The sequence below is a fragment of the Macrosteles quadrilineatus genome, unplaced genomic scaffold (assembly GCF_028750875.1).
Source record: "Macrosteles quadrilineatus isolate MER2022 unplaced genomic scaffold, UCM_ALF_1.0 Scaffold_2__2_contigs__length_208266976, whole genome shotgun sequence".
Lineage (NCBI taxonomy): Eukaryota > Metazoa > Arthropoda > Insecta > Hemiptera > Cicadellidae > Macrosteles > Macrosteles quadrilineatus.
The window spans coordinates 177,910,585-177,926,489 of record NW_026542595.1 but is presented as its reverse complement, the minus strand read 5'-3'; the positions used below and the strand labels follow the sequence as shown (position 1 = coordinate 177,926,489).

The window sequence follows — 15,905 nt, the reverse complement described above, 5'->3', positions numbered from 1 at the left end:
CAAAGGTAATGGATTCTGTTATAAGTAATTTATTTAAGTAAGTTTATTCATTTCATCGGAGCAGTAACACACTTGCTAATTTGTATTTAAATCTGAATGTATAATGCTGTCATGTAGAATGAAAGTAAGGTGCAATTAAGAACTTTGAACCAAAATGAATGATTGAACAGAAACAACTACCGGTAATAAATAACTAAACAAAATAACTTACTGGATGAGCTGGTGTATATCTATAAAATCTTGTATCATTATCTTTTACTATACAGTATAAGAGCATACAAAAAATTACTTTTTGCATTCTTTTGAAAAATATACGTTACAAAAGTACTTGAACAACGAATTAAAATAACACATCTGCCAGTCAAAACGGGTTTCTTTTTAAAATTTGAAAAAGACTCAATATTATGCCATTACAATGCAATTGTGACAAATCAGTTCTATTATAAGAAGTCAGTTGTATTAGACCAAGCCCGCAAAAAATCATAAAAAATAACAGAGGATTTTAATTCAAAACCCATAACACTCCTGGGCGCTGGTTTCCTTTTGTTACGAACAATTCTACCAAGTATGAATTAGATGACTTTTAACCTTTATCGGGAATTGTTTTTGGCGATGGTTTGCGATTAACAAAGTAAAACATTAGGAGAGGAATTTGTTGCGGTCATTATCAAACAGCAAGTTGTGTAACTCCTTTGGTTCTTGGTCTCTAGCACAAAGCTTGTTAGAAATACTACACCCAGCAGTGGTTCCCAAATGCTTGGTTCCACCAATGTCTTATCTCTGCCACTATCAGCAATGTTATCAAGATGTTATCAGTGACAGTGTAGTGGCGGTGAGATGAGAGCCGTCGTGCAGAGAGTTCTTGAAACTCAGATCAGAGGTAACCAAACACAACTTAAGTAATCTGATAGCAAGTTTTGTTTCAAACAAAACATTTATCTGTCAAACGTTTTCGATTGTCCTAGTACACAAACTTGATGGTTCAAATGCATATCAAGTTTTTAACCTCTAGTGCTTGCAACTTGCAAATCAGTCGCTATGATAGTTGAAATTATCTTACTAGATTTATAATATGTATTTGTTGTTTTTATAATCATTCCTCATGTTATCTGGTTGAAACTGTGTGATTATTTTGACACTATTGTACAATGAACGTACAAATGAATAAAGATATTTGAATTGAATTGAAAAAAATAAGATTGTTATGAAGAAGAGGGATTAAACTTCTAAATGGATAATGTTAACATATTCAACAAAACCGGAAGACACTGAGTTGAGTCTTTAACACTTATTTTTGACAAAGTATAGTCAACTACAATATGATTTTCTTCCCATCGTTTTTGTTTTTGGTGAGTTGACATCAAATACACAATTACATGTATGAGGTAGAAAATCTTTTGCTATCAAGCCAGCTCCTGCTAGATGCTATTCTTGGCTACTCTATACACGACATAAACATCGGAAAAGGTGGATCATTTTGTGATAAAAGGGATAAACACAGCGTTTAATAGTTAGTGGAGGAAATCTACAAAATTTGTTGATTTAACCTTCTCACATAAAAATCTATCAGCATTGAACAAAATATTTAATAGGATGTCAATAATGTTTCAGATGGTAATTTCATCACCAGCACAGTGACGCTTGGACTGTGTATCTCTGTCACATTTCACAAGAATGATTCTATAGAGGATCTTAATTATATGTAAGGAAAATATTATATTATATCTTGCTCTATTACATATAACTGACTCAAGACACCTGAACCTTGATTGTTTTGACACAACTCTGCGTACAATAATTTCTTAGTTTACTTAGAAATTAGTAAAATGAGTGTGTTGAGAAATTGTGTTTATGTTTATATATTTACTATTACACTTTTTAAGTTTTTATATAACATTGACGATGGATTTATACTTACATTTGATGTATTCCAAACCTTGACAATGGATCTTGTCAACAATTCCATTCTTGGTTATAATAATTCAATAATTGCTTCATTTCCAACGTTAATATAAGGTTTTTCAACAATATCTATGACTTCACAACTTTATTATATATTCTACGTTTATCAGTTAAGTTTATTCAGTTTCAACGGTTTTCCTTTTCTAGGGCCAAAAAGGTACTGAACCTTAAACTTTTCAATGACAACCTATCAAACAAACCTTGGAAGATGGACATCAGGCAGAAAGGCTATGGAATAACGGTTCTAAAAGAGAAAAGGCTCATATCAGGGTTTAACGGATCTCAACCTATCTTTGATGACGCAATGGAAACTCGATTTGCTTACAAGTTCTACAAAATGTTCATCAAGTTGCTGCGTCAACTTCACGACTCTAAACTCGTTAAAGGTAATACTAGTACTATTCTCAGGCACTACATTTTCTGTTTAAGTTATCAATCTTTTTCACCTTTTTGCTTGTGACTCAAACTACCTATATTTAGCAAAACACAGGCTAAGAAAATGCAGATAATAAGAAATAGTACATTTGAAAAGTTAAAGGTTTAAAAACATTATGATACACTTTTATCTGTAGGATGATAAAATACGTCGTCCTGTAATCCAGCTACTAGGAGGTCACGAATTGTGGATATCTATAGGCATGCACTGAGGATGCGATGCTCCCTGGTGTGGATTAACGTCCGCACGAGTGAGTACGACGACTATCCGCAGTACTATCCTGATAATTAGACCAATTCGACTAAGGCAGAAATGTGGTTCGGATTCCACTATAAACTGTAGGTCCCTTTTAGTTGTCATTAGCTGAATGGGCTATTAATTAACAGCTGTTTCTAAGGATATGTCGGCCTTAGTCACTAACAAGACTACAAGATCGCGCCACTCATCTCCATTCATACTTAAAATACCTACCTTGGTCGCCATTTCATTGAAAAGTATTAAGTATTAATGATTTTTAAAATCATGTTCTTAATAAATCTATGGTGTGAGTTGGTGAGTACCAAAATACACCAGATCATAACTTAACTTACGTAAGGGATTCTTAGCAAATATGACCTCTTTTACAAGAGTTTAATATTTGACAAGTTTTACGTTTCAATTTAATATTTCAACTTCAAAATATTTGCAGGAACTTCATTCCGAAAGCCAGTCAGAGTCAATATAATTCACGACGGACCAGCTATATTCGTTCTTCACTCACCTAAAAATATGAAACGATCGCCAAGAGAAAAGTTTATAGCAGCGTACGGTATGAAATATTTTGTTGATTAAAATTGAATTTACTTTCTCAAGTTTAAATTCATTACCCTTTAATTTCTGAACCCCAAATATTTATAGGGATATATTATATTGCAAGGATCTATGTAACACTAATGAACAAACCGCACAAGGCACTAAAAACAATATGACTACAAGACCTATTTATTAGCAAGCACTCTTTTGTACAGAACAACATTGTCCGAGAGAAGTGACGTGGTTTCATTGACAGAAAGTCTTCTCATGTCATCCCAAGATCTCTCAGCCAAAGGTATACTCAGTTTGTCCAACAGTGGCTGCGCAATCTGCGGAACTATAGGCTGCAGAGCGATTCCGCAGACCCGCAGTGTCTCCATAGTAACGTGAAGCACACAGTTAAGGTGGTCTGCACAATCTGCAGATTTACGCAGCTTCCATGGCTGGTTTGTTTCAAAAAACTTATTCGCCTCGTGAAGACAAGATATGATCACATCTACACCTTTGTAGTAGTTGAAATTTCCATAGTGTTCTCCGACGAGATCTGGAAAATCAGTGTAGATTAAACTGCTGTTCTAAGTACAGTTGCCCAAAAGTTTGGTGCCCAAAAGACCAAAATAAAATAAAAATAGACTACACAATCCAACACACAGTATTTAAAATTCAAATCTCCCACAAATATTTTTTATTTTGCACAATGAATAAAATGCCATTGTAATTTAATGTAAAATTCAGGTAAAACATTAATTCCAATGTTATTTTGGTAATTCTAGGAAATAACGTTAAATGACTTAACATCACTGCCAGTCATATTTAAGATTGATAATTTCTTTGGAATACAGTATTTTATAATCAGGGATTTGCTTAGAAAAAATTCATAAATAATAAAATAAATTATTTCAACAGATATATGCCTACTTTGAGTTATACAATTTTAGTCTTGTAATAGGCTGTATGCCGAATACCCCCACCACAGCAAACCTGCAGATAGCATTAATTTTAACGAGTACTTAGGTTTGTTGTTGCAAGGAAAATAATAAGGTGTGTTTTTATTGAAATGTTGATTGCTTAGTTTTAAATAAACAAATTTGCCAAATTCTGTCAAAATAAAATATATCCATACAATCAATCTACAACAGTTTAGTTTATTTATTCTTCATAACAATATAATGGGAATTCATGATTTACATTTTTTTTTACATTCCTTCATAGTTATTTGGCATACAACAACACTTCAAGATACTAAATTATTTATTTTTTCAATGCCTACAAAATTATTTGGAAAAAGATTGTGAAATTTTACGTTTTTAGGGTCAAAAATGGGACTCTTATATAGCTTATTCCCTATATGAGAAATTCGCTAAAATATAACCAATCCACTCAAAATTGCAGGTCTTGGTAACTTGAACTTCTAAAGGCATTTTAGTTTGTAAATAGCAGACTACAAAGCAACAATAATAACACTGCCGTTGGGTAAGGGTAATTTTTACTGTTAAAAATCTGAGCAAGCCATTGTTATTTATTGTAACCCAATGAATTATATTAAAACATTACAATCCTCAATCTAATTCATTAATCATGATTTTGATGTAAGAACATTTTGCTTTTTTAGTCTTCTTGGACAAGATTCACAGCAATTTTCTATTTCTAGACAACATTTGGAAAAAGATTAAAATGTTAATTTTATCAGATGAAGCATGGCCAACGTTGCGATGCATACATTAAATAATCAGATTAAATTAAATTAGGTAGGTACCAGAATCAAAACCAACCTGGTATTCTTTGAAGAGATTCAACTAAACCACTAGCCTCCTTCTCGCAGTATTGCTTGTAATGTTCAGGGTTAAATGCGGGGAAGTGTTGGTTTGCGTTGACAGTTTTACCTGTGCATCGGTTAAGTAGGTTCCCCAAAGTGTCAGCTAACTCAGCGTTCAGTTTACGTAATACTTTTTCATTGCTGTAATCTAAAAAGTTATACGAAATTAACATATTTGTAAGCCATTTACGGGGTTGCTCAATTTCTACTAGTCAATATTTCAATGAGCTAACTTTTTTGCGCTCAGTGTGGAAGATGGTAAGTACGTAAGCACTAAAGCTGCCATCTTAAACTCTACCCACTACATGTGATTTACTCGAGCCGCTCTTTGTAACATCACAATTGAGCAATATTTGACTATTGACAGAACTAGACTTACCGTGTTAAAAAAATTGTTACCAGTTTTTTTAAATGTAGTTGTTGTGATTGACAGATATCACTGATGTAAGTACTGTTTTTTGTCGCATATTCTGATTTTTTAACAAAGTCAAACTGATATGGTGACTTGTTATAAGATACAGCAACTGTTATGTCATGTCTAATATCTATAATATTAAAACAAAACAGTGTTTTTTTATTTCACGATTCTGAATCAACCACTCGACGGATTTTCATGATTTTTGTGTTGAAAGAAAGATAATTTTGAGAACTAGGGAATGTTGAAGCCATAATTTTAGTTTAGGGTCCCAGTTTTTTAGAAATTAAGTTTGAATTTTTAAAAAGTCTAGCAGCCGACGCTAAGATTCTAAACTAGCTTTTGGCATAAAATAATTTGCTTAACATAACAGCTGGTAATATTCAGCTTTTGTGTCACAAATTCAGCATTTGGATAATAATTACATGCATAGGGTTGACTTATTTATACTATGTGTAATGCTATGCTCATTGATACGTCCATTTTATGGGTAAGAGGATGGCAGACTATTTAAATATTCATGGTAAAATGATAGATGTTCTAATTTATTTTTTAGAGCAATCTTTAAAATTTAAAATTTGTTTTAGTGCAATATAATTTGTTTTAACTAACAGAAAGTTGTCTTTCAAACTAACAGGTTAGTTTATTATTCTGGGATGTTGGCATTGAATATAGAAAATAAGTAAGATTCAAGATTCTATAACCACTGATGTATACAAATCAAAGCTCTGCCCCCCGAGTATTCAAAGGAAAAATTATGCAAATTATTTTTCTGTTCGACTTTTTGAGGAAAGAATAGGAAAATAACAATGTGTACATGTTTTAATTCATCTTGGCAGCTTTTTGTTTACAGGAAATGGTTAACTGCTTGAACTTTGCTTGGATTAGAAATGGAAATATTAATATAATTTCAGTTTTAGTTGACTTTTCAATCTCGTACGTAGGATGGGCCAACAGCTCGTCTCAGTTAAGTAGAAAATAGAATGTTATAATGCCTAATTATGCTCAAGCTTTGACTGGCTCACAGAACTATATATTCGTTTTGAAAAGTTGGCAACAGCTGGCGAGTATGCTGAATCACTGGATACTCCATTGTAGAAAGCCCTAATGGCATGATTTTTGGAACCTAGCCTGTAGTAATATGCTGAACAGTCCCAGGCTAGCTCTCCTAGCAAGGAGATGGGTTTCAGAGTAGCTTTGGCAAGTCAAACACTCCTCCTCCTCCCCCCCCCCAAAAAAAAAACATCAAAACACCAAAACATTTCAATTGGGTTTCAAAAGATTACCAGTTTAACAACAACTTTATTACTTACTAGCATCACTGTGTAGAGTTCCCTCTCGTAGGAGGAAGTAGCGAAGTCCGGCCGCCGAAAAGTCCTTAGCGGCCACAACTGGGGACACAACATTGCCGAGGGTTTTGGACATCTTCTCATCATCCACTGTCCAATGAGAGTGGACTACGAGGGAGGAGGGGGGCTCGAGTCCAGCACCAATCAGGAATGCCGGCCAGTAAACTCCATGGAACCTGTGTGTAATGTTCCGTTCACTGAGGGGAAAGACAGGTGAACTGAAGGGAGAAAGTGTTGTAAAGATAGATTAACCAATTGCTGAGTTTGTGTTTTAGTTTAATATTTCAATTAAATATTTACCCGGTCTAACAACAAGCGTATAACATCTAATTCATTTTCAGTTTTTCACTGTAAATTTGTTTGAGTTTCAAAATGTTTCAGTAACTTTAGCTGATCCTTGAACGATTTCATAACACAACAAGCCTTCTTTGGACACAAATATTTTGACTTCTACTAAAACTGAACCAGTCTGCGATAAAAGTATTGACTTTGTGCTGTGTGATGTGTACGGAAAAAGGTTTTGGTGCTTTACCTGTGTACCGTCACGGCCCCCTTTAACTACAGGCCGCGGCCAGCGAGAATTGGCAACGTCGCACTGAGTATTAACTCCCGGCCATTTCACCATTACGGTAGTACGAAACTAGTGGTCGCGGTTTAAATATACTGCATTTTTACACCCTTACAATTGAGATAAAATTTTGAAATTTTATACGGAGTTAGGGAATAAACCCTTTGTGCCAATGGTATGGTTTTGAAAATTAAAATTTTATTTGGTAGTACATATATGTATTTTTAAAATTAGCACATTAGAAAATTTTTGGAACAGTGAAGTGAAAAAGTTAGTCGCCTACTAAAATTTTTGTTTGTTGGTCAGAGAAGTTTCGTCTGTGAGAAAGTTGTAGATAATTAAATATACTTTAAGTTTTGTATTTAACTTTTCTTTCTATCATGCTTAGTTTTATTAAAATTTTGGGTTGAACATAGTGACCAAATCTCAGTTTTATGCCGCGGCGCGGCGAGTAGCGCTGCTCGCAACTGTATTGTATTATCGCATAGCTAATAATTAATTAATGTAGGCCAACTCAATTATTTCAAGCATTTTAATATGCCTTTTGGTTATCCACAAGAATATTACTTTTGTATCAAATACTTCACGACTTAATGTCTTCATAATTAAATACCGTAGCCTAAAACAAAAATGCCTTTTCCTTTTAGTTTTAATAATTTGCTGTAGTTTATTATGAATTTTAAGTATGTGTTTTATTTACACGTTATTATGTAGTATTATGAGAAATAAAAACATTACTCCATTCATTCTGTTATTGCGCAACCATTAATAACTAATCCATTGATAATATTCTTGCAACAGACAATCGGAAGGTGGGGCACCCGAAAACTTTTAATTTAGCGCTCATCAACCAATAGTGGCGTGGCGACCACCATCTTCATTGAATTAGGTGGAATTAGCGAATAACTAAAATTAGCGACAACCTGTACCTATAATTAGCGTGCAGTTGTTCTTCTGTGTTGGCTGGTTTTTAATGACTAGTGGTTTTTATGTCAGATATCGATATTTTAGAAATAGCTGAAACTGTTTGCATTTGTGGAATAAATAATTTGAAGGAAATAATATCAACAATTATTTTGAGAATGAGCAATATTTTTTAAATATCTACACGAAAGTAAAAAAGACCAAAATAATAGCCACTGTAACCATTGAAAAATGTCAATCCTTTCTTGAATAAAATGATTTTATTTATTGCTTTTGTTAATTTCTACTTTGTATAGTAAACGTCATCACTCCAATGATAAAACAATAGCTTACACAGAAGCTGTAACTAAATAACATTGCAGATAGGATTTAAATTTTAAGTGTTTAACAATTAATAAATCATAGAGTAAATACGTAGAAGAGACGGAAGAAAACTACAATCATACACCTACGTTCAATCATGTTCAATGTACCGTAAAAGGTTTTAATAAATATTGTATTACATTCTTGTATTGACACGAAAGCCTCACATAATTATTTACTCCTTTTCCTACTCATCAGTGTTATCAGATATAAAACATCTAAATTAATAGATAATTCGCGTGCTTGTTCCAATCCTCCGCGGCGCGAGCGCGAGCGTTCACTGGTGTAGTGGTGTAGTGTAGCTTAGCATCCAGCCATCCGATGCGGTGTTGCCACTTCGAACGCCGCAGCCTGTAGTTAAAGGAGGCCGTGGTACCGTACCGTATGAGACTGAAAGTAAAATCGGATAAATCAATACTCAACCCTTAAAGGGGCAATTGTTTATATGAACATCGTACACGGCATTGGCCTCTTTAGTCAAAGTAACGAGTACAGTAGGCAATGCCACTAACTTCTCACTTGTACTCGGTGCAAAGCGCAAAACTTCATTAATCATTGCCAGAATCCTTTACCGAGGAGACATCACCTAAGAGTGCCCAAGTAATGAAATTTACTTGAGAATGTCCTTTCCGAGGATTTGTCTGGTGGGAGGCCAGGAGCAAAGGTCAGGGTAGCCAGCAGCCGTCAAGTAGCTGACGAGAGCGTCCAGCCACACGTATACAGTCTGGTCGGTAGAGCCTGGCACTGGCACACCCCAGCGGACCCTGGAGATTGGCCGAGATACTGACACATCCTGTAGACAGCTACCTTCCTTCACCCAGCCTACCAACTGCTTGTGAAACTTGTCGGGATAGACGACTCGTTCTGTAAACAGTGGTAATATTTTGAAATAAAACTTTTGTATGTAAGGTGGAGACTTTTCATAACTTAACTTTTTAAATTGTTTTTATGTACTTTGAAAGAATGAAGTGATGGAAGGAATACTTGGTTTTATGAATTGATGGGTTTTTTTTACAATTATTTATGGCTTTAAACCTTGCAGCATAATTCATGAGATTATTTTAACATAACATAGGTATATAGCATAAACATTTTACCATTCAGTCAGTTAGAACCAAGATTGATGCTATCGAAGGTGTATCAGACTGAGCGAGCTGTGCGTGATGACAGCACTGCATATCTACACTAGGGGCCACGGGAGTCTGGAGTTGGCAGCAGCCAATAACAAGACTGGACTAGCTCGACGTTGCAACATTGCCAGTTCACTAATTTCCGACACTAATTAAAATGTACTAAACAATATTTTCAAATCAGCTGGTATTATTAGAAACAGCGCGCGGTCCTCATTGGCTCCTTCGAAGTCACGTGGTAAATAGGCTCCTCTCTCAACTGCAGACTCTCGTGAACCGTACTGTAGTGGCAGAGGAATATGTTTTATACAAGAAACCAATGACAACAAACTACGTCACAACATGTGTCACGTGACAAGGCCACTGCTACCGGCTATGCAGTGGTGTTAGCCTGCTCAGTCTAGCCCACCTTACTCCATAACCCTTGAGTTAGAACTGTCTGCTCTCGTTGCAGACTTAACAAAAATTACATGTCATAGCTTTTATTTTTATAGAATTTTATAAATGGAATGAAAGAGCCAGGCACAGTATATAAGCACTGATTTCATTCTTGGGGTACCTTTTTAAAGCCACCAACCAAATATGATTCAAGGGGATAGGGAATAAGAATGGAGTATTTATATCACTCTATGAAAAAGTGTCCAACACAACAAACACGATCAGCCAAGTTTGGGTAATCAGTTTGAGCAATTCCTTTGATCCATCCGTTCACTCTCAAAGCGACAAGGATCCTAAAGAATCGTGCCACCAGATATCTACAAAAGGGAACATATGGATTCCACAACAGCTACATTATAATCTACTCAAGGTGAGTCCCTAAATATGAATTTAAAATTAGCTAGTTAGGGAAGTTTTTAACTGCGCTGCTTGGATCAAAATATTTGTGTTTGGTTGTTTCAAAATGTGCTTGGATGTTTTTACTTTTTCTTATTGTTAGGCCTTAAATGTTACATAGGTATAGGTCTATTTAATGCACATTGTTTTTGTGATGAGCTCAATTGTTAATTTATAATTTGATGAATGACTAAATAAATGCCCTATTGTTATTGCCTTATTAAAATTAAAATCACCAGAAATTTGTTTGCTGATACCATAGACAAACAGAATTAAATATAGACTGTCAGCCGTACTGCGGTTACCATAGGTTCCGGCGCACACCGCTGTAGTTTACGTAGCGTGTACGCCGTAACTACAATGGCGCTCCAAGCGGTGTGCGCCAGAACCTATGGTAACCGCAGCACAGCTCACGGTCTATATTTAATTCTTTTTGTCTATGCTGATACCTAGAAGAGAGGCTATACTCACCGACTAGGCTAAAATGTCAAAACTTTAGCCACAAAATTAAACACACTCACCATCTTTCAGCCAATGCAGCAGATCGTCCTGCATAGAACTAAGTTTGAACTTGTAGTTGGTTTCTTCCGTCCACTCGACTGGTCGACCAGACTCGGCACTGACCTTGACCTTAGTTCCGTCAGGGTTTGTGACCTCAGTCAGCTGAGTGTCAGTAAGGAACGCCTCATCAGCTGTGCAATACCACCCAGAGTACTGTCCCTTGTATATGTGACCTCTCGCCAACAACTGGTTCTAAAATTACCAACCTTTCATTATATTTACCTATATAAAACAGCTGTTATCAGCATAATTGGAGTTGGCAATTGACATGCTTTGGACATAATTTGAAATGATTAGGGTAAAACTGATAAAAAAAAAATTATTTTGGACTAAATTTTATTCCTTAATTTGAAATTAGTTCTGCTCTCAGTTCAATACAAAATTGCTGTGGTTTGAGTACAGTAACTTGTTGCACCAACAGGCCGAACTATGTTGCTTATTAATTTTTTCCTCAACGGTAAATACTTATGTTTAATGTTAGCGTATGGTTGTTAAAATAAATAGCAAAGGTAAAATATTGTTCAATCATGTACTTTTTTGACGCTCTCAATTTTTTTGTACTGTATTAGAATCAATGAAAACTAACTGTAATTTGCTAATGTTTTAATCATTCTACAGCACTAAAAAAGTCAAATATGTAAACTTATCAACATCTTACCCAAAAATGGTGAACTGCATTTATGTGGTTCTTATTTGTTGTTCTTATAAAATGTGAATAGTCTACACCAAACTCTTTGAAAAGATCTTTGTACTCTGATGAAATTTTATCACAGTAATCTATTGGTTCGGTTTTAAAATTTGCAGCAGCTTGTTGTATCTTTGATCCATGTTCGTCCGTGCCAGTCATGAAGAGAACATCCTTTTTACACAAAAGCCTTTGAAATCTTTGGGCTGCATCAGCCAACAGCGATGTGTACAGGTGACCAATATGAGGAGCTGGAAATATGTAGAATAATATTAAGGTAATAATAAAAACAATACGGAACAGTAAAATACTTCACCTAACCTACCTATCAAAACTCATGCATATAAATCATTGTTCCTCCCCTAAGAAAGTTATCTATGTGTTAGTTTAAAATTAACATGGAAACATCAGTAGACCTAACCTACTTTAGTTGTCATAAAGTATAGAGTGGTCCTTTCAAATTAAACTGCTGGTTTCAGATCTCTCTGGAATAAAACCTTACCAACCCAAGTTAAGGACTGTTTCAGGAGCTTAAAAACGGTGTAGTAATACTTCGGCCCAGTAACATTTCGACCAAACTCAAATTTCTTAGAAAAACAGTAACACTTTGTCCCACTCGCTTTTACTGTTGATTAAATAAGCTAATGTAGTAACATTTCGCCCCCAACAAAAAATTGACAAGGGTTGAGGAACGCAGCCATTGGTAACCTAGTAAGAGCCCCATGACCTGTATACTTTGCATCCACCCTGTGGTGGAATGTCGCCCAACTGTTACCCTTTTAAATTTGGTGGAATCTCACGCCCACCAAACACTTTGTTTACGAGGGACGGCGTTCCAAATTTTAATGTTTATTCCTCTCAAACCTAACCTAACCTTACGAAATTGGTTAAAGTTTAGTTGAAAATTATCTTTGTCAAAGCCTTGCGGAACACAGTTAGTGGTAAGCCAATTATAAATCTGATGCAATTTGGTACAGTAGTTTTTAAATGCTGTTAGTGTTTTACTATCCTTTTAAACTATTGAAGACCTGTCAAATATTTGTTGAGACAAAGTGTTACTAGTGAGCAGGTAGAGAGTTGTGAGCTTAACTTAAATTTTTAAGTTAAGTAGGCCTAACTAAAACTAAAACGATTCACAAAGCTCCGTTTCTCAGTGCCTGAGGCTAAAGTTTTAGGCTATGCTACCTACGATATTAAAAACTTGTTGAGTTGGTAGCGCCGCATGATAAATTAATCCAAGGCAGAAATGTAGTGGGTTGGCTCATGTCTTGCTTTAGGCCTAACTTAGTTGCCCTCCATGAACAGGTCTGAGACCAGTGTGGTGGATGTGCAAAAATTCAAGATTAAAAGAGCCTAAGCAACTTCTTTACGTATTAAAATGTAGTTTGCCTAAACTTATAATAAATAAGAAATGCAATATAATTGATAAGTTAAGTTACCTACTAGACCTAGGGCTCGCAGGCTAGCCAATATTAAAATTTTTACATAGCTTATGGATGGCTAATCGAAATGGCTTCCACGACAACAGACATGGTGTTTTGTTTATTTTATTACGTTATATGAATTTCTCAAGAGATTGTGAAGACCACTTTTTTCTATTTTCACTTTCATTTTAAAAGTAGGAGTTTACGCCACAAGGATAGAGGCCTTTTTCAATTTGTGGCCTTTAAAACCACTTGTAAATTGTAAATTAACTCTAGTAAAGTGTAAAATTGTGATAAATAACTTACATGAGTTGACATAAAATATAGGAGTTGTGATAAAATAATCGTCTCTGGAACTAATAGCACTAGACCAATTTCTTCTTGAGCCAGGCCGGCTTCTACCCAAAAAAGATTTATTTAAATACAAACCCCTCGAAGACAGTGGCATTTTCGGTCTGATCAATTCTCTATTTGGATAAATAAACAACACTTATATCATAGCCTTTAGCAATAATAAATGTAGCATTTCTCATAAATCATTTCTTCTAATCAAATAGGTTATGTTTACAATTTGACCACTCATAAATAAACAAATAATTTCGTCAACGGCAACAGCTGACCGTGTAGCAAGCATAGAGAGAGGAATTAAACTGGCCCAAAGAGTAAGATCAGACAATAATTAATTGCATTGATTTTTTTTACGGTATGTTGTAAGTTAACAGCAATAGTGGGCAATTCAAAATGTAAATATGGCATTTTAGAAAAGAAACTTTTAAGCAAAATAGTATATTTTGAATTCTACCATTTAAAATGCATTGTAAATTTTCATTTAAAGCTTTATATATGAAAAAAAATATATAAAGTATATTAAATGCCACTTCAAGTTACCATTTATGGCTATAACCATAGCCTCATCTATTGCAAGGTAGTGGTAAAGATTAGCTAAAATCCTGTCAGAGATGATATCATTATAGCCCTAAGTTTTGGGCGCGTTCTGGGAACGCATGTAATTGGTGTACCGACCGGTGCAGATGTCCCGGTGACTTACTCACCGCCCGGTACCACCCCAGGGCAATAGTCTTTGAGATCCCAGTACAGAAGTTACTGGTACTGGTAGTAGTCACTGGCTTACGGTACACATCGGATTGTAATTACCTATGTAATTTACACAACAACGTGTATTATCTAATATATAAAATTCTCGTGTCACAGTGTTTGTCTGCAAACTCCTCCGGAACGACTTCACCGATCGTTATGAAATTTGGTGTGTAAATTCTGTAGGTATGCGAATCGGACGTAAACTATTTCCCGTTTCGAAATTCTTAAAAGGGCTCCGCCCCAGTGGCTCTGGAGTTTCCCATGTTAACCTTATGAGAAATGGAATTAATGAATCTTAACAGCTGTTTCAATTAAACAAGTTGGTTCTGTTCTATGATGTTCAATAGCATTAAAGTTACAAGGATTACCAACAGGGTGCAGCACTATTATTTCTTTTACATTTATGACAACAGCTAATTTGCAACCAAAAGGTGAGCGAGCGTAGCGAACGAACTTCAACCTGGAGGCGAGTGAGCGTAGCGAACGAGCTAACCTGAAGGCAAGTGAGCGCAGCGAACGAGCTCCAACCTAAAGGTGAGTGAGCGTAGCGAACGAGCTCCAACCCAAAGGTGAGTGAGCGTAGCGAACGAACTTCAACCAGGACGTGATTGAGCGATGCGAACGAGATCATCTTGAAAATTAAACGTAACGGTACTTTCTTTCCATCGGTCTGTCTTAGGGGAAACCTACAACTTAGGCGATACGAAGTTCGCCGGGTCAGCTAGTTTACTTTATAAAATTAAAATCGAACAAACTTGCCCTCATAAAATAAATTATTGATACCTATATGTATTCCCCTATTACGTAATGTAATCCATCAAACTGATAAACAATTGATAATTTATTCGATGGAACCGCCATATTGCAATTGCCGAAGCTGCAGGCTTTTGTCTAAGAAACTGACCAAACAGAAGCCGCTGGTGCATTATTATACACCGAAAACAATATCTCCGGTGCATGAATTTTGCACCGCTGGAGGGAAAAAGAGGAAATGGCTGTCTGCTAGGTAAACTCACCGGTCAACCAGAACGGCGCATTTCCTGCGTGCACCGGTTAACATAAATACTGTACGTGTTTTGTAGGTACAGATATAATAAATGGACTGCAGGTGTCGTGTAGATAGATACATTTATTTGATCATTAAACGTTATACATAAAAACTGTATTCAATTCAACATAAAGCAAAATTCTAGCAAATTGTATAGTGTTATTTTCAGACTTCAGAGAGGGGATTAGGCTACAAACTATTTTAAATATTAATTCCACAGCCACAGTGTGACTGCTATACATTTCCTTCTAGGGAAATCCTGACACATTGATAATATTTTTGTTAGATCATTTTAATTATTTAGCCTAAGGTACTATATTACAATAATTAGCATTCTTTTGGGGGTTTAGGGGGCTTTTGCCCTACAAGCCAGCAGTGTATTACATATGAAATCAACAAGCCTGATTTGTAGCATGTTTACAACATCATGCAAATTCTTTAAACATGTTGGATCAGGATTTCAGTTTTGCAGCTTGCAGCAGTCAGTCTAGTGTGTCTCA

General features: G+C 35.5%; 2 protein-coding genes across 3 annotated transcripts; one reads left to right on the top strand and one right to left on the bottom strand.

Moving 5' to 3' along the window:
* Positions 1 to 821: 821 nt before the first annotated feature.
* LOC128988110 (D-aminoacyl-tRNA deacylase 1-like) lies at positions 822 to 3,245 on the top strand. The gene is made up of 4 exons (XM_054409320.1): positions 822 to 880; positions 1,612 to 1,702; positions 2,110 to 2,348; positions 3,087 to 3,245. Exons 1-4 carry the CDS (start codon positions 838 to 840, stop codon positions 3,227 to 3,229), a joined length of 516 nt encoding a protein of 171 aa, XP_054265295.1. The 5' UTR covers positions 822 to 837; the 3' UTR covers positions 3,230 to 3,245.
* Positions 3,246 to 3,375: 130 nt separating this feature from the next.
* LOC128986445 (methionine--tRNA ligase, mitochondrial-like) lies at positions 3,376 to 13,822 on the bottom strand. 2 transcript variants are annotated; one of them, XM_054406821.1, is made up of 7 exons: positions 13,566 to 13,822; positions 11,809 to 12,086; positions 11,111 to 11,342; positions 9,240 to 9,489; positions 6,735 to 6,967; positions 4,963 to 5,154; positions 3,376 to 3,734 (listed from the first exon to the last, which is right to left on the bottom strand). In XM_054406821.1, exons 1-7 carry the CDS (start codon positions 13,705 to 13,707, stop codon positions 3,376 to 3,378), a joined length of 1,686 nt encoding a protein of 561 aa, XP_054262796.1. In that variant the 5' UTR covers positions 13,708 to 13,822. The 2 variants fall into 2 exon arrangements, with proteins under 2 accessions (XP_054262796.1, XP_054262797.1); XM_054406822.1 differs by having other exon boundaries at positions 6,735 to 6,946.
* Positions 13,823 to 15,905: the final 2,083 nt, after the last annotated feature.